Below are 22275 nucleotides of genomic sequence, written 5' to 3'. Positions count from 1 at the left end.
CTTTAAAAAGAGTAGGTAAAGCTAAGCATATGGAATGAGCAGATCTATGAGATAAGAATGTTCCTGCCAACTCCCAGAACCAAACTACCCTTCAGGAGTAAATTTCAGCCATGTCTTGCACAATCTACAGCAAAACCACTTATGACTTCCACTGAATCTTTATCTGTGCTGATCCTGCTTGCTCACTTTTTCACATTTGCACTTCACTACAGGTTAACATCTGAGGCTTTAAACTGAATTATTTTACTTTGTAATCAGGGTGAAAAGAAAAACTTCCAAAACCACAAGCATCTTTCCTACCAAAGTTTTCAGGGCACACTTTGCATAAAGTTCACTACTATTGAGGTAAATGATCAGATTGAAATCAGAAACTTCCATGTGTCTGAGTGACCCTTTCCAGTTGCAAGTGCTCTTGGTCATAACCTGTGGGTTTTATATCCCTCTATATGTTTACATGTGTTTAAATTAGGAATTGTGCTGAACTAGGTTCTGCAATTAGAAACAAGGAGCTATGCTTTTATTAGAGGCCATAATGAGTTCTCAGAGCTAGTCACTTGACCCCAACAAGCTGTGGGAAAGATTTTCTCTGGTGGTTCCCACTTGTTTCTGATAATGAAATAGCCTCTTCAAGACCAACTAATCTCAGGAAAGGTGAGAGACATTCTCTTATCTATTAAGTACCCATTTATAATTGAGAAGAGCATTTATGAAAGCAGCAGCATGTCTTTTGTCTTCTATATATAGGACAACATTCAGTGCTTATACTAAGTGAGCACTTTTGCTACAACTTGTTGGCAGTTTGAAATCCTGTGGGGAAATGAGTTCATGGCTTCATCACCTGCTAGAGAGTTATCACAGCTCAGCAAGTCTCACTGACCTTGAAAGCTGAATGATTACAGAGGTTTACCTTATCATATTTTAATGGTGGTATCACAGAATGACAGAATAGTTTGGCATGGAAGGAACATTAAAGATCACCTCATTCCAACTCCTCTGCCATGGGCAGGGACACCTTCCACTAGACAAGGGTGTGCCCAAATCCCTATCCAACCTGGTTTCGAATACTTCCATGGATGGGACATCCACAATGTCTCTGAGAAACCTGTTCCAGTATCTCACCAACCTCACTGTTAAGAATTTCTTCCTGATATCTGATCTAAGTCTATGCTCTTTCAGTTTAAAGTCATTACATGCCTTCGTAAAAGTCCTTCTCCAGCTCTCTTGTACAGGCCCCCTTTCAGTACTGGAAAGTGCTATAAAGCCTCCCTTCTCTCTCCAGGATGAACAATCCCAACTCTCTCTTGCTGCTCTCATAGGAGAGGAGCTCCAGCCCTCTGATCATCTTCTTCCTCCAGACTGATTCCAACAGTTCATGTCCTTTCTGTGCTGCGGACCCCAGAGCTCAATGAAGTACTGCAGGTGGAGTATCACAAGGGCAGAGTAGAGGGGAAGGATCACTTCCTTTGACCTGCTGGCCATGCTGCTTTTGATGTAATTCAGGATATGGTTGGCTTTCCGGATGGCAAGTGGACATTGATGGGTCATGTTGAACTTCTTGTCAACCAGCATCCCCAAGTCCTTCTCCTCAGGGCTGCTCTCAATCTTATCTTCATGTGCCTTCATGTCAAGGCTGCAACAAAGCAAAACAGATCTTTTAATAGCAGTATCTGGATAAAGAGATGACTCTTGGCTCTTGGCAGTTTCAAGAACTTTTTTCTTAGATCTTTTCCAACCTAAAGAATTCTATGATTCTATAATTAATCTAAGTTTGTCTGCAACTTACATGTATGAAAAAAGTCTTTTTCATTCCAGCAAAGTAACAATTGTTTCCTCATTTTCAGCCATCATAGTCTTGTGAAACTATTTCCCTGTCCAGTGGTACCTTTGATACGTCCTCCGATTGTATCCAAACAGAGCTAAATCTTGCTCTATCTCCTCACAGAACTCTCACCCACTTATTATTTTTGTGTATGAAAGCCAGAGGGAGACACAGGGAATATTATTCTCCAAATAACAGGGTTTGGAGGTATCATGGATGGATTGTACAGGGAAAGGAAAACATTTCTAATGCATGAAGGCATATAACGGAATATAATCTGCAGACCCTTTGCCAAGTTTTATTGAGAATCTTAGTATTCTTATAAGGGTTTTATTTGTAGTCATACCTACTAAGGAGCACATGTTAAATTTACAGACAGTAAAAGAGACACATGCACACACACACATTCACAAAGTGTATCTCTGTGTGATACCACAATTATGACAATACTTTTTTTCATGCCGAGTGCTGTGTGCCATAGGTCACCATCTCAGCACATTACACATAAACTCCACTAGTCTACTCAGTTCCTAGACTGGTCTTCCAAAACTGATTTTTTCCCTTCCTCTCTGGAGAGCTTTGAGTCTTGAAGCTCTGTTGTCTCTGAGATTGTGGACATGCTTTTCTCCATCAAGGGTGAAACAAGCATCTCTTATTTTCCCACACTGCGGAAGAACCTCTGGCAGTTTTTATATCATCACTTCGAATTCTGCCCCAGCATCAGGCTTCCACTCAAATAAAAAATATTTGGAAAAGAAGTGGGACTCAGATGGCTCTTAAGAAGAGATCCTATATGGAATCTCTCCTCCCTGCCAGTTTGCCAGTGATAACTTCCTAAGAACTCATTTTCTTTATCTACACAATCTTTATCTACTTTATTGTGAACCAAGATACTGTCTACCACAGCACCCTATAACCAAACTGATGAGATATGATTCAGGTAATACTGGGGAAAATACTATCTTTCTTAATTAGCTGAACAATCAATAAATTTGTGCATAACAGACAGCAAATTCTGCGTACGCAGTGGGATGAAGAGGAGTCAATGCTTCAGTAAACCTCTGGAGGACAGGGCTGATGTTCAGTGGGTACCGGCAACCTGAAGGAATGGGCTGGCAGAAGAGTAATATTGTTCAAATACAAATTTAAGTTTTGCATTAGCAGTGGAAAATCCCTATGTAACAGAACAGGTTGGGTGCTGATTCGATAGGAAGCAGCTTTGTCTGTCGGGGCAAGAAGTTTCAACAGCATGCCTTTGTGGCAAAGGAAGCCAGCCTTACCACCCTCTACAGCTTCACAAAAGAAGTTGTAGGAAGCTGGGGGTCAGTGTCTTGTCAGAAGTAACAAGTGGTAGGATGAGAGTCTCTTGTCACAAGTAGGGAGTGATAGGATAGGATAGTAACAAGTGATAGATGAGGCCTCAAGTTGTGCCAGGGAGGCTTAAATTAGCAGTAGCATCTTTGGAGGTATTTAAAAGACTTGTAGATGAGACGCTTAGGGACATGGTTTAGTGGTAGACTTGGCAGTGTTGGGTTTACGGTTGGACTCAATGAACTTAGAGATCTTTTCAAACCTAAAAAATTCTGATTCTACAATTCTCCTTTTCTCCCTTAAGTACAGTGCTTCTTTCACCATGAGAAATATGGAGTCAATGGAGTCCAGAACGGACAATATAGAATCCTAGGTGTCAGCAACAAGGCACCTGAAAGGCAGGTCTTGTGTAATTTCCTTATGAGATCCAAATCCTCACCAGGATCTAGTGTTTTATTCCTATACAGGGATTACATAAAACAGTATATATAAATTTTCCATGATTAATTATTTTCTTTTTTTTTTTTTTTTGGGGGGGGTGTTTTTCTAGGCAGAGCATAATATGGATGTTTGGCAGGAATCTTGTACATGCACAAAAATAAGTAAACCACCTGTGGGCCTAAAAAATCAGCTGGGGTCAAATCCTGAATTTAACTGAAGATCTTTGTAAAATCATGGACTTAAACTAGACCCACATTCCCCAGGTACAAATCAGCAACTCTGCGGAACAAATAAGCCTGCTGAAGAGTGTTTTAGCTGGTCTAGAAAAGCAAGCACATCTACATGAGATATTTGATATGAAACATCCATCATTGTGCCTTTGATCAACTAAACAGAATGTCTTTCCCACCTCAGAGTAGCTGAGGTCTGGATGTTTGTCTCCCCCAGGAGACAAATGATGCATACTTTTTAAGCTGCATGATGTCTGACTTTGGTAACTACTCATGCCTGATGAGAACTCAGGGACTGTAGGACAGCAAATCAAGGCAGAAGGAAGTCTTTAAACTTTGAGAGCTATTTTTGGAACGCTGTCTTGATCTTTGATGATATGGCATCTCTCATGTTACTTACAGTACTTCTAAGGCTTGGGGAGCCCTGATCTCAGCATGAACCCTGAATATATGCTTCAAATGCACTTATTTTCAATATTGTCCTGTCTTAGCTTTTGTCTTTTCTAAATGCTAAGTTCATATCACAGACATGGGAGCCATATTAATAAAAGCTAGACTTGTGGTACTAAAATATAATAAATTAAGATTACTAGAGAAGTAATTTCTACTCAAGGTATTTTTAACTGCATGGACTGACTGGGACTAGATTCATAAAACAAGGATTTAGACAAAATTTATATGCAGGATGCTGGTCAGAACTTTGAGGAAGGTCATGATATCTGGAGCACTTCTCCAAACTTATCCATCCACCAACGAATGTTTTCCTATCTTAGTCCTGTCACGTTAGACAACCTCCTGCCTTTCTATCTGATTTATTAGGCTCAGACCACTCTGTTAGGGAGGTTCTGCGCTAAAACCAACTAAAGATAGTTTTAATTCAAACAGTCCACATGCAGTTGCCTTCCCAAAAGGGTGCAAAATCAGGTCCCCTAGTTTTTGAAATAATTTGTGACCACCAAGTTATACTACATTGTGAGACAGAGGAGCTATACCTCCATAGGGTTCATTTAATAGCTGTGGCTATTTCCTTGCCACAACTTTCTAGCCTAGTGGTTTGAACAGTGAGAAAGTTGCATTCCAATTTCCATTTTTGGAAACATGTAAGTAATTTATATTAAGCGTCAATTAGTAACAGTCTGCAGCACATGTCTCCCCTTTCCGTGGGAGTATATGGTAGATTCAGCACTTCTCTTTCTGTACTCTAATGACTATCAGGAGACAGGTAACTACATATCCAGGCAGATTGCTAAGGGGCTAGAGCCTGAATAAAAAAATAGTATGGGCACAAGCATTAGATAATAGCTGTCACATGGACATTGCTATGATAGCAATATACCTGTGCTTATAAAATCTTCCCTGTCGATACTTCTAAAGACTTCAGCAGTTCTTCTGCATCACAAAACAAGTATTTATTAGTATGGTCTTTTCAGAGAAGAGTGGATTTATGAAAAAGTATGTTTGTGAAGAGTTGAAATTAGGTGTAAATTCAGACTGCATCCAACAATGAATTTCAGCTAGAAAAGATGAAAAATGTTGGAATATTTAAATATTCTATTTCAGTATTTTAAAGGAAAATGTTTTGTCCCAAAAAATAAACATAAAAGTTATGCTGTACTTTTATATAATTTTTTTCTTTTTTTATCATAAAATTCTGTTTGAAAATTAACCTAAATTGGCATAAAAGGAAACAAGTGCTAAGCAGGGACTTTATTCACATAAATGAGAACCAAAACAACCTACCTAAGGTTGAAATAAATACTTCTAGCTAATTCAAGATGAGGTTGTTTACTGTAATAAATCAAAAATCCTCAAAAAGTCAAATTGTGACTTGACCAAACTTTTGCCTATGACACTTCACAGCCAAATTCATGATTTGGCCGGACCCAGCATACATTCATGTGGTTGGTGAAAAGGCCAAACCACAGGTGAGAGAACAGACAATCTTTGCTAATGATCTCATTCTCACAGCCACAGCATAAGCCAGCACTGGGATTTATTTATTTCTTCTCAAAATGAAAATCCTGAGTATACAGAGAACAGCAAAACTGGAAGAAAGGCATTTCCTTCTGTTTTGTTCAGCTACTGTCAAATAGTTATGCTCAGGTGTTTTCTTTTTAAAAACTATATATTTAGAACACAAAGCCATTAAATGTTTAACACCATTCTTGAAAAGTGATTTATACAGAGTTTAATTACATTTATTATTTAACAGGCGAATGGCAAAACTTACTTCAGGTTCCTCAGAGCATTTCAGATATTAGCAGGCTTTTTAGAGATAAGAATAACAGGATTACTAGGGATGCAAATACTATACAGCAGAATTAAAAACTACAATTAATATGGCTATTACTATCACTTTAGAACTCTGCTACAATCTATTATGCTTTCTTAGCAAGTTAATGAAATTCTTTGTCCCACACACAAAGAATCTGTAGTATAATAAAGTTAGTAATGAAATAAGTAAACCTTTTAGAATAAAAAAGGAGCACTGGCAAAAAAAAAAGGTAAATGCAATTCACTTACTCAACAACCATACTATTGGTTTTTAAACATTACAAATTTTTAAAAGGTTTATCACTTCATGCTGTACATAGATCTTTTGAAAAATATCGGTGCATGTATTTCTCTGAACTTCTGAATCAGTTTTTAAAAGCAAAGTTTTGCTTATAATCTGCAATAAGAATTACAGCAACTAAAAAACACTAAGTGTTATTTCAGGAATAACAAGTAAGGTATACAGGCTTTAAAAAATTTCTCATGCCAATAGCAGTTGTTTTTCTTTTATTGTGGTTTAATATGGTTCCAGAATTCCCTTGGCTTTAAGATCAATGACTTTTTTAAGTGTAAAACATATCTAATTTTTCTTACCTTATGCTGAAGGACAGATTGATTTGTTAGGTGTTTCATTTTTTTCCACGTTTAAAAATTAAGCAATAAGGCACAATGTGGAGGAGTTATCTGATGATAACCCCAGCATCCTGAAATTGCTTTATTGCAAAGATAAATACATTTCGGACTGTTCACTGGATATTAAGAGCATTAACATGCTCATAGAGCTTAATCCTTCCCTTCAGAATATTAAATTCATAAGGCTTTTTTTCATCTAAGCTATTTTTTAATGTGCAAGACAGGACTTCATATACTGAAGAAATACTGTAATTGGCTGGTGCATACTCCACTGAGGAGATTAATTTACAAGCACTGTACAGTTCTGCTAAAACTACTTCTCAACATTTCAAAATGTCAATAGTATATTTTCCCAGGCCTGTAAACACATTTTGATACACAATATAAACTTTATTGGTAGCTTTAAGACACCTCTGGGGGTAAGACACAGTAGGGTGTGAATTATGGTATAATAATTCCCTACCAATTGCACTGTTAGGCATGAGGCCAAAGGCCAAGGGACCAATGAACACACTAGGTGTGAATTATGACATCATAAGTCACACTCTAGAGTGTCTTACTGCCATTAGAGAAATATTTAAAACATGTTTTAACCCAAATACTTTATTCCTATAGTACTTTATTTTAATGGAGTATCCTGAAAAATCTTTCCAAGTAAAAAGTGAGCCATTATGTAACCTGAAATTAAAAACAAAATTGAAACAAAACAAAACAAAAAGGCTTCTATCTACTGCTATTCAAATTTGTCACATTGCACTGTGATAACACACTTCAAGGAAGAGCCCCAGAAAATATGTTTTACCTAGGTTTGCAAAAAAACAGTACAGAGGCCTCCTGCACATGGGGGAATAACTGGCTATGCTCATTGTCTGCAGAATCAGACTGCCACAATCAGGTTTGTACTGGCTTCTCCCATGTAACTGTATTGATGAAACTGCTAAAAAATCTACATACTTTTTTCCCCCCCTTGGTTCATACTGCTGTAATAGGTCACAATATAGACCTTGAACAAGTAGCAAAAGGTTTCTTGAGCTCCTGCAGCTGAGGCTTCTCACAGCTCTAAAACAACTCTTAGTAAGGACTGCAAGCAGGATAATGTGTATTTATAGTGTTTTGCATTTTAAATTCCATTTGACAAATGCATTTTCTCCTCTCTGAGTACTGCTGCATTCCATGTGCAGCAATGGCAACAGTGTCATCCAGAGATACACACAAGCTCACCTTCCAAATAGCTTGGTGGCTTGTAGCAAGCTCAGTGCAGCGGCAGGGATCTTGGCATGATTTAAACTGGCTTCTCAGTCAGTTTTTACAGCTTGTCCTAAATTTCCAGGCTGTTGTGGATTGATTGCTACCAGTCGCCAAGCCAGCTAGTAAGCACTGGAGTTAGCAATATGATAGAGCTTATGAGAGGGCTATTTGCCAGGCCCATTTGAGGAGCAATAAGTTTGAGGGTATGTCTGCATGTCTCAGTGCAGTGAGGTGTTCAGGATTGCTAGGCTAGCTGAGTGGATGCTATTGTGCAGCAACATACGTTTATGTATTATGTATAGCAATGTTGTCCCACGTAGGGATAACAACTTGCATACTGGAAGCAACATAGTTGCAAGGTCATGTTAATTAGCTCTCTTGCATCCAGTTCTGGAACCTTTTCATTTCACTCTCACAGTGGAGTTTTCATACATCCCTGGTTATCTCAGTGAAAAGACAGAAACCTCAATTTTTCCAGGCACAGCCTCATTCTAACATAATTGTGTTGCAGATGAGAGATGCTTTCTGCATAACCTCACTCATAGTGGTTACCTGCCCCTTCTGAGTAAAGTCATGATCTACGGCCATTTGCATCAGTCAAAGGTAAGATTAGGAGTCTGGAATTCCTCCTTTTCTATCTTACAAAGAGGACTTCTGTGAAGCTAACAGTGGTAACAAGGTAGAATTCTGAGCTAACTTGGTGTCTCCTCTTCCTTGTCCACTCAAAATGTTTATTTTAAACTCTAGCAAGAGAAGGTACTTAATTCTGCCTACAGCTTGATGATACTCATGGGAACAATTTGTTTTGTTGCTTTCCTGTAAAAACAAACACGCAACTTCTTTTTGATATTCAGCCTGCTTGAAGTGTCTGTCAAACATGATGGAAAAACCTACATCTCTAAGGATTTTTTTGTTTTCCAACAACTTCCAACCAAGAGTGAGCTCACTTTTTTAGATCTAGCTTACATTTGAAAATATTTGTTTTATATTCATTCGCAAAATTGGAAACATTTTTTTGTGGATCCTGATAGGAATGGGACAAACAACCATTGGCTCTACATACTCCCAGAACTTAAAAATAAGTGGTCCAGGAAAAAAACCTGTGAATATATATAAATTACACGTTTTAGTGGCAAAGCAGTATTTCAAAGACTGCTGAGCAGTGGCTAATGAGTTGCTAGCAGCATGTTTTTCATAAATTAACATTACTGCCCAGAACTCGTGTATACCAACTAGAATGCTGTTATTCTGAAACCATTTCATTACATGAAATTTGAGGTATAAACACATCACTGTGCTACCATAATAAGGACATAATACTTTGATATACCCATCTCTGTAAAGCCTTCTGGCTTGTAACAGTAAGTCACAGTAAGCCCTATTTTCATACCTCATTACCATTATGTATCTTTCCACTGACACCTGACCTTATGTATAATCAGGTATGAATTTCAAACCACACTTACAATCTAAATGAGTGTCTGGTTATTTTACATAACCCAGAATGAAGTAAGATTTGAGATATAACTGCAGAATTCACAGTTCACACATTCAGAAACGCAGGTCCACTGGAAAGAGGTAATGGTCTCTAATTTGTGACTGTGAACAGCACCAAATGACTCCTGCACCTAGGAGCTTTGCAAGAATTTCAGGATTGGATTTTAGAAAGGATATTGACAGTTCTGAAAAAAATAACACAGTGTTGAAACTGTTTGGTATGTTGTTAAAGATAAACTATGAAAGAAAAATGCAAGTACTGAATTTATTACCTGTATTTTGAAGAAAAAATGACAGCACCAATTGCATAAAGTTATAAAACACCAGGAATAAACATGTAAATAATCTTCATGTTTGCAATGCCAATAGAACACAGACATCTACAAAGAAATATATATATATATATGTATACATGTAATATAATAAACCCATTCATTAGGGAACGAGAAACATATTTTTTGTACTGTATAAAACAGCTGTACAGTGTGCACACAGGTTTTCATGATCTCTCTAAAATGTCTGTCAGTCACTTTTCCCCATCATCATGTGCTTACTGTAGTTTCTTCATTGTCCGTGGGAGAACTCAAAGTGACTATCATGTACCTTTACACTAAGTACTTATAGTGCAGTTTGTCTCCATACATATATACACATGCATACATACATATACACAGAGGTGCACACATATATGTATACATGTATATATATGAAAAGAACAAACACACACATGTACACACACACACAACAATTCTAAATAGCTCCTCCATCCTGTGCTATTGAATTAGTGCTTATAAAAAACCCCTGCACACTTTGTGAAGGGAAGAAAACTTGCTGATTGTGCAGATTGAAGTCATTAGTTGGTTTCATTCCTAACAGTCTGCAAAAACACACATCTGAATCATATGGTGGTATCCCATATGCCCGAAGAGAGTCTGTTGCAGGAAGTATCTTCTACCTTCTTCAGCAATGTTGGCTTCTTACAAGGGGGTGGAGGTGGAGCTGTGTTTCTTTGCTCAGTGTTGTGCAAGATTTGCTGCCAGTCTTCTCTCTCTTCACATAGCTTTCTCCTCCAATCTAGAAGCTCTTGCAGAGCCACACTCTCGTTCTCTGAAAGTCTAAGCTGATGAATAACCTGTAAGAAGAAAATAACAATAACAGCAATAATAGCAATAATAATAATAACAACAGCAATAATAACAGTGGATAAAGTTAATTCTCCTGGCAGTGTAAAATCGCAACATCTGTGTTGAATGATCCTTCACACAGGATCCTCTCCTTCTTTTGCGTCAATGTGAACCTGTAGGCAGGACAGTTTCAGGTCTCATTTTCTTATTTCTTTAGTCAAGATCTCAGTGATATGTATAAACAATATACATACATATGCACATAATATATATAAACAATAATCACTTTCACCAAAATAACCTCCCCTCGAACTCATGAGATGTGTTTTATACTGCCAAGCCCTGTGTGAGGAGGGAACCACCCTTGGAGCATTATAAGCTTATCCACACATTCTACTAGGAAGATGAACAGAAATCCTGAGACAGTATGAGCTCGCTTAGACATGTTAGATGGTCAGTGGCTGTTACTGCTCCCATTCTCCTATTTACAATTAAAGAATACATGTGCCTAAGCACTCAAGTTCTATACTTTTGACGATAGAAAGTTGCTATAATTTGAACTACAGCTGAAAGAAAACAGATTAAATAAGCCTGATAATAATTTGAAGCAACATTGTCCTAAAAAAGGGTTTAAAACTTTCTGCTTAACTTGCTGTCCCCACTTCCCATTTATCATTCTTTATACTGAAAATAAAGAAAAGTAGTGATTTAGAATTCCTTATTGCAAACTCATGTCTGAAAGTCACAGAACTGAAGTTGTATGAAGCAGGTGTCAAAAATGAAACAAATGGAAAGAACTCCCCTATGTCAGCAAAGGGTACACAAGCACAATTCTCTGAAACTCACAGAATTCTCTGAAACTGCCTACGGTGATGAGTAGTCTGTATTTCTAACAAACTGATCTTAAAACTGCTGTCATGTAATACTTTCATACTCACAAAATACTTTCAACAAAGCAAATAGCAGCTACAGGAGTAGCAAGGTTTTCCCCTAAATGTAAATACCCAAATAGCTATAACCACAAAACTATAACCTGTGTTAACCTCTGTTGCAGCTTAGAATTAGTACAGCTACTTGTCACAGATTCATATAATCCTTAGAAACAGGGGCCAGTCCTTATCTTCCTCTAGAGAATACGCTAACAACTTCAAATGCAGTTTCAGCTCGCCTGAATCTAATTATAAATTCATACTGAAGTAGCCAAACAGTTCTGTACTAGATTCCTAATCCACCTAGAAGGAGTTGTTCCCTCACATTTAACTTCTCTGTTCCAATGATTATTTACTTTGTTCAAGCCAGTTTGAAGCCTTCATGGCAGCACAAGTCCAGGAAGCGAAAGTCCATCTCACCATCCTTTAAGACCTACTTAACCCCTATGCAGTACAGCAGTGCCTAGAGCAGGTACTGAGATCTATTCATTTGGGGTAGAAGGGGCTTACCTAGGGAATATGAACCAAGCCCACCATAACATCTAATGGCCCACAGCCCTTACTCTGCTACCTTCTTCCTTAAGAACCTCACAGGGGCACCTATAAGAGGCATCTATAGCACGACTAAAATGATAGTACTTCACCTCACACAACAGAGATGTTCCTGTCAATCTTGCCCTTATACTTGTAATGAGAGATGGATGCATGTTAGTTACCATGATAAAGGAAATTATGTGCTGTGCCCTTAAATGCTCATGAGACACCATGAACGTTATTGGTTCCAGTTGCAAAGAGAACTGAATTGCCATGAAGGGCATTTTTGTCACTGATGGGCAATGAGGTTCCTGCGGCAGAAGGAAGACTTTGCTATTGACAGTGGCTCCAGCTTTTCCTTCATGGTACAGAGGCTTACACAGGCTTTACACTGTTGCTTCAAATGTGTCCTGTGCAAGTCAGACCTTTCATACACACATGCTATTAGAGAAGGAATGAACCCTTACATGGAGATGCCTGAATATCCATGGTCAATTTGCTTAATTTCTGCTTGTGTGATACTTCAAAGAGAAATGCATTAACCAATAATAGCTCTTAATAACAGGTATAATTTCAAATACAGTTTTAAATTCTGCATTTTTAAGAAAAAAAGAAGAAAAATTGGAAGTGTTTGAAAGCGTTCATTTAAGTGTATCTCAATTGCATATCTGTGTGAAATCAAAATCTTTTTGGCTTTTATATTTACATAAGAGGCAACAGAGCATCTTAGCAACTCGAAGGAAAATTAAATATTCCACAGATATTGCTAGAGGTATATCACAGACTTCTTGTGTAACAAAACACATTACTTTTTTTTTTTTCTTCCAGTGGGCTATAAAAGAAGGCAAATTAAAAGTTTGCACTTGTAAACAATTTATCAAGAAAGACAGGTCAGGGGGCTTTATCCTTTAGAACAGCTATATAGTTTGTAAGGCACCATGGCTTACTCTGGCCAATTTCTGTAGTTTTTTGTGGGTTTAAATTATTGGCATAATCCAGTTTAGAAAACACATAGATTAGAATTCATTCTTCCCAATTTAGACACCTTATTTGTTTCTACATTTTAGGCATTTCATGAACCTGCACTAGGCATGCTTCTCTGAGAGGTGCTGTAATGTATAAAAGACAAGCTTTGTTAGACTGTCATGGCAAAAGTTTCATACGAGTTTCAGAGACAAGTAAGTAATCAAAGACATGCCTGACCACTGGCAGATAAGCACACTTATTACAAAAATAGATATTTTGAAACTTTGTTATTGGATGTGCTTAGGTGACAAAAGTTTGATAGCATAACTTTAATGAAGTACAGAAGAATTTTTAGTTTGAGAGGTGGATAATGTATTCGAAAACAGACAGTGCCACTGCTATTCTAAAGAACATAAAGGCACACAGGTGCAGGGTGAAAAGTGAGTACATTTTGCCTGGGCAAGGCAATTGACAAATGCATCCTATTTATAGCTTATAGGCACTGAAGAAGCTTTATTATACTGACGGGGCTTATGCAAGCTGTAAATTAATGTTGGGTCAGCAGTTTTGCTATAGAGCTCATTTTACATTGTACAGTGGACAAATGTTGGTCCCATTCACAAGTATATATGCACATCCTTTATTGCCTTTTTTTGAAAGAGGGATGGAAAAGTATCTCAAACCTTTATTCATTATGAAACTAATCTGGTAAGTAAGCTGGAAAACTAGCTTCAACCTGGATGAAGGACATACGATGAAACTGCAGTTGAAATGAAATGGGGAAAATGCACAAGAAGTGGCACAGCTCTAAATGAAACAATTAATTTAATTAGACCTATTTGAATAACATTATATCTTTCTCTTTTCCATTTATGATTAGACCTGTGACAAGCTACAGATCTATTATAAATATTCATTATAGAAAAGGTTTGCTGAATAATTTTACATGAAGCACAACATAAACCAGCAAGCTGTGTTTCTTCATTATTATCCTATATCCTGAACAGGTATTTTGTGAAGGGTGAATGAAGGGTCAATCAGACATGGTCAACACCACATTTGGGCTAGACCCACAGAAACATACAGCACTTGAATACTGGCATATAACAGTCCTGCCATTTGGTGGAAATACCATCCCTGTGTTTGGCATTCAATGTTCTTACTGAGCAAACAAGAAAAGCTGAAGTGTCAAAGACAGTCACACACAAAAGAAGAGCATGTGGTGTTACCACAGCTATTCATTGGAAACTGCAATGACTTGAAGCAGTTTAACAAGATCCATATTTTCCATTGCAAAATATGGCAAGATGAACGAAATACATTTGCAATGAGCAGCCCAGGAAGGAGACTTCAGGAATCCTTACTCCCACCTCACAGCACAAATTCTCAGGCTGCAGAAGCAATTGGTCTCCTCTTAGCATTAGGGATTTTAGCTGGTGACAGAACACCAATGACTCAGTTCCACCAGGAAATGCAAGGAAGGGCTTATCTTCTACAGGTTAGAATATATTGAGAAATTAGAAGATGTGGATTTGACTTTTTTATATTGGGTCTAGCTGAGATGACGATTATTTTCCTCACTGTGTTGGTAGCTAGAAAGGAGCTGATAACACACCAGTGGTTTGGCTACTGCTGAGCAGCATTGGCACACATCAGCACTGTCTCTCCAGCATTCCCACCTCAGCAGCAGGCTGGGGGCGTGCAAGATCTTGGGAGAGGACACAACTGAGACAGCTGACCCAAACTGACTGAAGGGATATTCCATATCATATGATGCCTGCACACATAAGAGAAAGGAGGTGGAAGGGGGGACATTCATTATTTACAATGTTTGCCTTTCGGAGCAACCTCTATGTTTGCTGAAGCCCTGCTTTCTAGGAAGTGGCTGGACATTGCTTGCTGGTCAGAAGTAGAGAGCAAAATATTTCTTTTTTTTTTCCCCCTTTGCTTGTGCGTACACAACTTTCGCTTGTGCTTTAGTAAATTGCCACCCATGAATTAATTCTCCATCTTATTTTCTCCCCCTGTCCCGTTGAAGAGGGGAGTGACAGTGGCACAGAATCTAGTAGGAGGTCTGTCACCAGTAGTGTTCCCCAGGGTTCTATACTGGGCCCAATATTGTTTAACTTGTTCATCAGTGACTTGGATGAAGGGACAGATGCCTCCTCAGCAAGTTTGCTGATGACACAAAATTGGGAGGAGTGGCTGATAGCTCAGAGGGTTGTGCGGCCCTTCAGAGGGACCTTGACAGGTTGGAGAGATGGGCAGAGAAGAACCTTCTGAAACTCAACAAGGGCAAATGCAGGGTCTTGCACCTGAAGAGAAATAACCCTCTGCACCAGTACAGGTTGGGGGTTGATCTGCTGAAAGGTAGCTCTTTGGAGAAGAACGTGGGAGTCCGGGTGGACAACAAGCTGTCCATGAGCCAGCAGTGTGCCCTTGTGACCAAGAAGGCTAATGAAATCCGGGGGTGGATTAGGAAGAGCATTGCCAGCAGGTCAAAGGAGGTGATCTTGCCCCTCTATCCAGCCTTGTTGAGGCTTCATCTGGACTGCTGTGTCCAGTTCTGGGGTCCTCAGCAGAGAAAAAAGGCTCCTGGAGCACATCCAGCAGAGGGCAGTGAGGATGTCTGGGGGGGCTGGAGCACCTTTCTTATGCGGAAAGATTGAAGGAGTTGGGCCCATTCAGCCTTGAGAAAAGATGACTGAGAGAGGACATCATTAATGTTTATAAATATCTAAAGGGGGGAGCTAAGAAGATTCTTCTCAGTGGTGCCAACCACTAGGACAAGAGGCAATGGTCAGTTGCACAGGAAGTTCCATCTGAATATGAGGAAGAACTTCTTTACTGTGCAGGTGACCATGCACCATTGTCAAGACAGGTTGTGGAGTCTCCCTCACTGGAGACCTTCAAGAACTGGACACAATCCTGTGCCATGTGCTCTAGGATGATTCTGCTTGAGCAGGGAGCCCCACTGTGGTCCTTTCCAACCTTACCCATTCTGTGATTCTGTGATGGAGCAGCTTGGTGGGCACCTGGTGTCCATCCAGGGCCAATCCATCACACTTCTCTCAGGTTAAGGAAGAGAGAGACCAAATTCTCATGCTGAGAGGACACTGCAGCTACAAGAGGTGGACTCTGAGTGCAGGGCAGGAGGACTTCTGCTCCTCTGCTTTGTGCTGTCCATGTCCAATTATTACGCTAAAGTAAATCCTTCAGTGAGTCCCTTGTGGTTTTAGAGCAGAAAAAACATTGGAGACAGATCACTCTGTTGCATGCTGGCAACTGTGAAAGTCTTAGAGCTTGATTTTGCCTACGGAGTTATACATATTTGAGTATTGCATAGTCATTAGAGAATGAGCCCTTGAATTGCCTTCTGGATTTAACCTTCTAACTTCTGCCTAGATTTCATTTTATGGCCTAAAGCGGACATACTGGATTTCAACTTTGTCTTCCACTCAAGATGAGTTGCTATAAGGTAAGTCAATAAAGTATTTTAATTACTGTCTATTTCATAGGTTAGTTAAAAAATTCAGAGAGTTTTTAATTATAGAAAGTTGAAGGTTTCACATTTTAAATCATTTGTGACAAAAAGTATGCCAGATAAAATTATTAACAGGCCCATTTAAAATTAACTTTGAATTATTTAAAGATTTGGCTCTAGAATCTCAGAAAATTCATTCTGCATTAAAAGATCAAATGCTATAACTTTATAGAGGATATTTTATAAAGTTCAGAAGTAACAAAGAACTTATATTGTCTGTGTGTCAATTGCAACAGTCTTAATCATCAAGCTGTGACTACAGGGCTCATTAAGCAGTTTGCCAACAGAGATTTATTAATTTGCATTGGTAGATTCTTTTAAAATCACAACACAGTTTAAGGACATACATAGCATATAAATCTGTGCTCCTGAGACATTTGCATTATGCAGCGAGTTCATATTTTCCCTTTGCAGAAATAATGCCAGTTATTTTCTTCAATAGGTTTGTCAATGTTGGTGCTTTAAAGTAAGTGACGGTAGATGTTCACAATTAATTATTACATCATTAATGTTTCTCTTCCATTAGTTAGTAAAGTTGAGGTCACATCACAGAATCCATGGGGAGGCTGTGTCCAGAAGAGCAATGATTTTTTACCTTTCCAAAATTTGATCAGGATCTGAAGTGAATGATGCAATAAATGTAAAATCTTGAAGACAAATTATCATAATTATTTCAGAAATGAAACTGCCTTGACAAAACCCATGTTTATAATCTCTCTCAGTTTGTAGGCTGCCTAAAATTAAAACCAAATGGATTTCAGCCAATAGATGACTTACAGTTATCTTTATTACAGCCCTCAAAAGCAGGTCACAAACCCCAGTGGGTCTCCAGTGGGATGACTAGTTTTAAAGACAATAGCAGTAAGGATGTTCTCACCTCTCATTTCAAAATTAAAGACAAAATTTCATTCAGTAATTCTGGAAATAATTCTTACTGCATGTGATTATTAGCAAGAGCAACACATTTTGATTCAATCTGCATGCAACTCCCTCCCAAAATTTCTAATTCATTTAATGGCTTATTTATCTATCTATTTATTTATTTATTTATTTTAATCTGATAAGCCCCTACACTGACTGTTTCCAAACATCATGCATGTCACATCTTTTTTTGCAAACTAGAGGACAGGCACATTGCAACCTCTCAAAAATTCTATCACTTCAGGTTCCAACAGACGTGTTTCATTTTTTTCTACGTAACAAGAAAAGCCAAAATCAGGAAAAGGTTGCTTTTCTACCAGTTCTTGAACAAGGAAAAAAAGGAAAAAAAACCCTGTTAGCGCATATTTACCAACAAAATATTAATTTCAATATATGAGGGGAAAGCACACAGTAAGCCAAGGGTGTGTTAAGAAGCCTAGGCAAGCATTCAACATAAATCAAATCAATATGTAAATTTGTGTTTGATTGGGAAACCTGTATTAGCCGTGTAAGACTCCAGCAGGGAGTAGAGAGTAGCTATGATAAATGAATTTATGTGCTTCAAGATTCCAATAAAAAATCTTCAAATACAAACATACCACTGGGATCCAAACTGATTCATGTGATTGTCTTGTGAGTGTTGGGACAGGTACTTTTTTTGCAATAGAAGACCAGTGGGTGTAATAACTTGATATGTGATATGAAACAATATTTTAGTTAACTGTTCTTTTAAACTGCTAATGATTTTTCTTTGTGTTGGAGCAACTTCATTATCTTCAAAAATAAAATTCTACAAATGGATGGCAAATGGGTTTATTGGAAATGAGAAAATGGCAAAGAAAACAAGTACTCTCTCTGGTGCAAATCTGGAATTACTCTGGAGGAGGTATGCTAGCATAAATAGAATTAAACATGAGATCCATAACTGAAAATATACTGCATTTGCCCTGTTATAGACAAGAAAATATTTTTTCTCCTTCAGTTAAAATTTCTTATTCCATTAAAAGCATCAAAAAATAAACTTCCTTTAACAGATGTTATACAGATGACAGATCACAGGAAATTATAACTGTTGGTTGAGGGTAATCTCAAGATTAATTTTATATTTAAAATAAAACTAAAAAGGGATGATTCAGGAAGAAATGCTTTCCCTTTTGACAAGCAATTTACAGCTATCTGTTGGGGGTTTTGTTTGTTTTGTGTTGGAGTTTGTTTTAGGGAGGGGTTTGTTTGTTTTGTTTTGGTTGGTTTTTTGGTTTTGTTTGTTTTGTTTTGGGATTTTTTTGGGGGTTTTTTTGTGTGTGTTCTTATTTTTTTCAATGAAGTTTCAATTTTCTTCCAAATATCAGTTTTGGAGTGATCCTGTAACCAGGAGATTCTGGTGTCGGAGGCCATGCAGGCACAAATATCTTTGATTGCCCAGTCCAGCCCTCTGCTATCACATGGTATTTTGAAAACTCTCAAGCTTCATCCTAAAAAACTAATTCCACTGTTTGCCTCGCTTTTGCTTTCTGACAGGACTTCCCAAAAAAATTCACTACAAAATGAACTCTGCCTCTAGAAGCCCATCCTCACAGACCACTGGTAACTGAGAGATCACACTTCCAAAAGAGATACCTCATCTCACATCTCTATGTCTGCCCTATGTAGCAGTGCCTTCTTGTTTTTATCAGAAAGAGACTCCTTGGCTACACACACATTTGGTGTGCTTCAGGTAGAAGATTTTATATTCTTCATCTGACTGCAATTTGATTTCTGGTGGAAGTTGTCTGATTTTCTGTCATATTCTTGTGATTCCCCCCCTTTTTTTTTGTGGCAGTTGGAAGTGGTTTTTTGGTTTGGGGTGGGTTTTTTAATTATTATTTCTTGCAGTAATACATTTTAGTTGCAAAGGTAGGACTTGGTCTCCTGCACTTTTGTACCTTTCTCTTGGTGAAGCAGTAACACGCCTGGGACCACAATATTATCAATGAATTAGGCTAATAATCTTCCATACAGACTGGAAGTATCTCAGCAATCAAACAAAGATATTGTATCTTTGCAAAATAAAATCAGCACACAAATCCTGAGTACAACTGTAACATGTAATCTGGCAGAAAATATTAGCACAAGGTAGGCAATGCTCAATAATATATAACAGTACACATCACACATTGATTACCTGAGCTAGGAATAGAGTTGGACAAGTCTATACATTCAAAACAGGGGGGCATTTTACTTGCTATTTGGATCTTATGGGTTTTAATTTATTTTTGGGGGGAGGCAAGTTTCCTTCAAATCTAGCTTTCTGATATCAACTGCAAAGTGACGCATTCTCAGATGACTAAAACATCAACAAATATTGAAATACATAATTTTCTTTCTCTAAGATAATATTTATCTCCAGATAAACTGATTATACAATGCTCTTCAAAACATTTTGAGCATCCTCCTAATTTGCCTCTGATGCTTGAGAACGAGATTATGTTCAGGACAGCAACTGTGCCTTTCTCAAGATGAGTTCTGAAAACAAATCATTTATCATAGAGGTCTTCAGAACAACTGACCTCACAATGCTGATACCACTTTGCACGTAATCTAACAAAACATATCTGACAAATGAAGTCATATTGCTACTTAATTGATCACTGCTGCTTTATGGTATTAATGGAGACGTTTTATTTGACCAGATAGACTAGGTTGGCCACAATGCTTTCAAAGCAAGTACAAAAACAATCATCAGCTCCTATTTGCTCTTGCTGGGTATCATCCTTTCTAGTATAAAACCCCTACAGTTATGGTCATACAACACTAGAGGAAAATGTCACAATTTATGGTCTGTTAGCGGTCTCTGATCTGCATGCATGCAGCAGTGTGTGACAGCAAGAGAATGAAGGGCAGAGAAATTAATTTATTCTCACTCACACTGGCCACTTAAAGTCAGAAATGCAGTCATTCTCCACAGGTGCTGTCAGTGGTGGAATGGTGGACCACATTTCCCTTGAACTCAAATCTGAAGAAGCCTTTTAAGGTGACCCATTGGCCATTGTAGCAGCCCAAGAGGAATAACTATACCCTTTAGCCAAACACCTGAGCTTAGGGAGGGCACAGGGATACTCAGGAGGTTTTGTTCCCTTCTCTTCAACAATCTCATCTAGCAGGGACAAATGCAATGAGGACAAAGCACTGGAGACAGAAAAGGGGCCTCAAATGCGTCGGGAGCTGGCTGTGACAGCCACTGGTTCAAAGAGGAGAATCTGTGCTTTCACCTGTGGAGGTTACAGTGGTCAGATTTAGGACATACTTGCTTAGGAGAGGGGCATTGGCCCCCCAAAAGCCCTTTATATAGAAACACAGGATATTGTACTTACTGATGAATTTACACTGTGCATTACTTCATAGCATTTAATCTGCAAAGCACATGTTTTTGACTGTAAGTCTTCTAAAAATAAAAACGTAATAAGACCTGATTTTTGTATGTGACATTACAAAGAGAATTCTTTGGCATTACTGTCAAAACAATAGACAAAACACAATTCAGGAGGATATACTGACTCAGATCAATGATAACTATATTCTATGTCCTCTCTTGCATGTTATGTGTTTACAAAGGTGTTAGTGATCTTTTTATTATACCAGCCTTGTTTGATTGCCACTTTTTGCTTCAAAGATGATCAAAGACTACTTCCAGCTAATAGGCAAACATGACAGACAAAAATAATGAATGTTAGAGCCCAGTGTTTAGAACTGTGGTAATGGATGGGGGATAGCAATACGCTGCATTCTTGACTATTCACTTTTTTAAACTTTTGAACAGTCAACAAAAGAAATGATTGGCAACAAATACAAAATCATGCAGGAACAAAGAAGGCCCTTGAAACTATAATGAATATGCAGCTCTTTCTGAAGGAAGAGACTGCTGAAAGCAATGAGATTTCATGAAATAAGAGCTATGGCTTAAGCCATAATGAAACAATAAATACATACTTCACGAATATGAAAAGACATTTCCAATTTGACTTCGTCAGATGTTGGCTCCTATATTACTGCAATCTGCCAACCTGCACCATGGGTTTTAAACAAAATAGAAGAGATAAAACTGCAGATTTTTTAATATAACCACATGTGAAAAAATAACTATCATTTTTTATCTCACCTCTTTGAACACATGACAGATAAAACATGTTTCAGAAGTGGGTAACCAAAATCTTACACCAGGGTGGGTTGTATGTCTGATATTACTTAACATACTAGGGTGGCAAGCTGCTTGTTTATTTGTGTCTTGTTCTGGGAGCATTTCCATAGGATGCTGAATGCATGTGACATCATCTGATTACAAATAAGCCAATATTCAACCATTCAAAGCCAAACCGTAAAAGAGAATTTGCATCTTTCCACAGGAAATTTTCTACTTTTCTTCTAGAATAGCTGAAACTTCAGGAGACTATGGTTACGACTCAATTTGCATAGAATGCAACTCTATAGATGTAGGCAATTATTTACAGTTATTTGTATTTTATGGAATATAAAAGATCATATTGATATGTGTATGAAGACGAATATCATATCTGTAACATCACATAGACCTACTTTTTTTCTTCTTAGTCCCTCCCTCTTTTTAGTCCATCACCCTGTGCTCTTTCCCTCCTGTTTTTTCTTATCTTCCTTTTAGCTGTTTTTTTCCACTTCTCTGAGTCTGTTCCTTCTTTCTGGCTCTTCTTTTTTTCCTCTTTCTAAATACTTTATTCCATTTTCTTATTTGTCTTCTCTCTCTGTAATTTTATCCTTCTTCCAACCTTACTTATCTGAATCATCCTTTATCTAG

At 38.0% G+C, this 22275-nt stretch overlaps 1 protein-coding gene across 4 annotated transcripts in view; it reads right to left on the bottom strand.

Annotated features, from left to right (window-relative positions):
* Positions 1-1279: 1279 nt before the first annotated feature.
* Positions 1280-22275, bottom strand: part of MYO16 (myosin XVI) — a 363225-nt gene continuing 342229 nt past the window's right edge. For 3 of the 4 annotated variants that reach the window (XM_032679459.1, XM_032679458.1, XM_032679456.1), the window contains exon 35: positions 5778-10585. In XM_032679459.1, coding sequence (XP_032535350.1) covers positions 10352-10585 — 234 coding nt within the window. In that variant the 3' untranslated portion in view covers positions 5778-10351. Of the gene's footprint in view, positions 1631-5777; positions 10586-22275 lie in introns of those variants that run through there. The other variant, XM_032679457.1, reaches the window with a different exon arrangement.

The sequence above is a fragment of the Chiroxiphia lanceolata genome, chromosome 2 (assembly GCF_009829145.1).
Source record: "Chiroxiphia lanceolata isolate bChiLan1 chromosome 2, bChiLan1.pri, whole genome shotgun sequence".
In the NCBI taxonomy this organism is placed as follows: Eukaryota; Metazoa; Chordata; class Aves; order Passeriformes; family Pipridae; genus Chiroxiphia; species Chiroxiphia lanceolata.
This window is presented reverse-complemented; position numbering and strand designations above follow the sequence as displayed.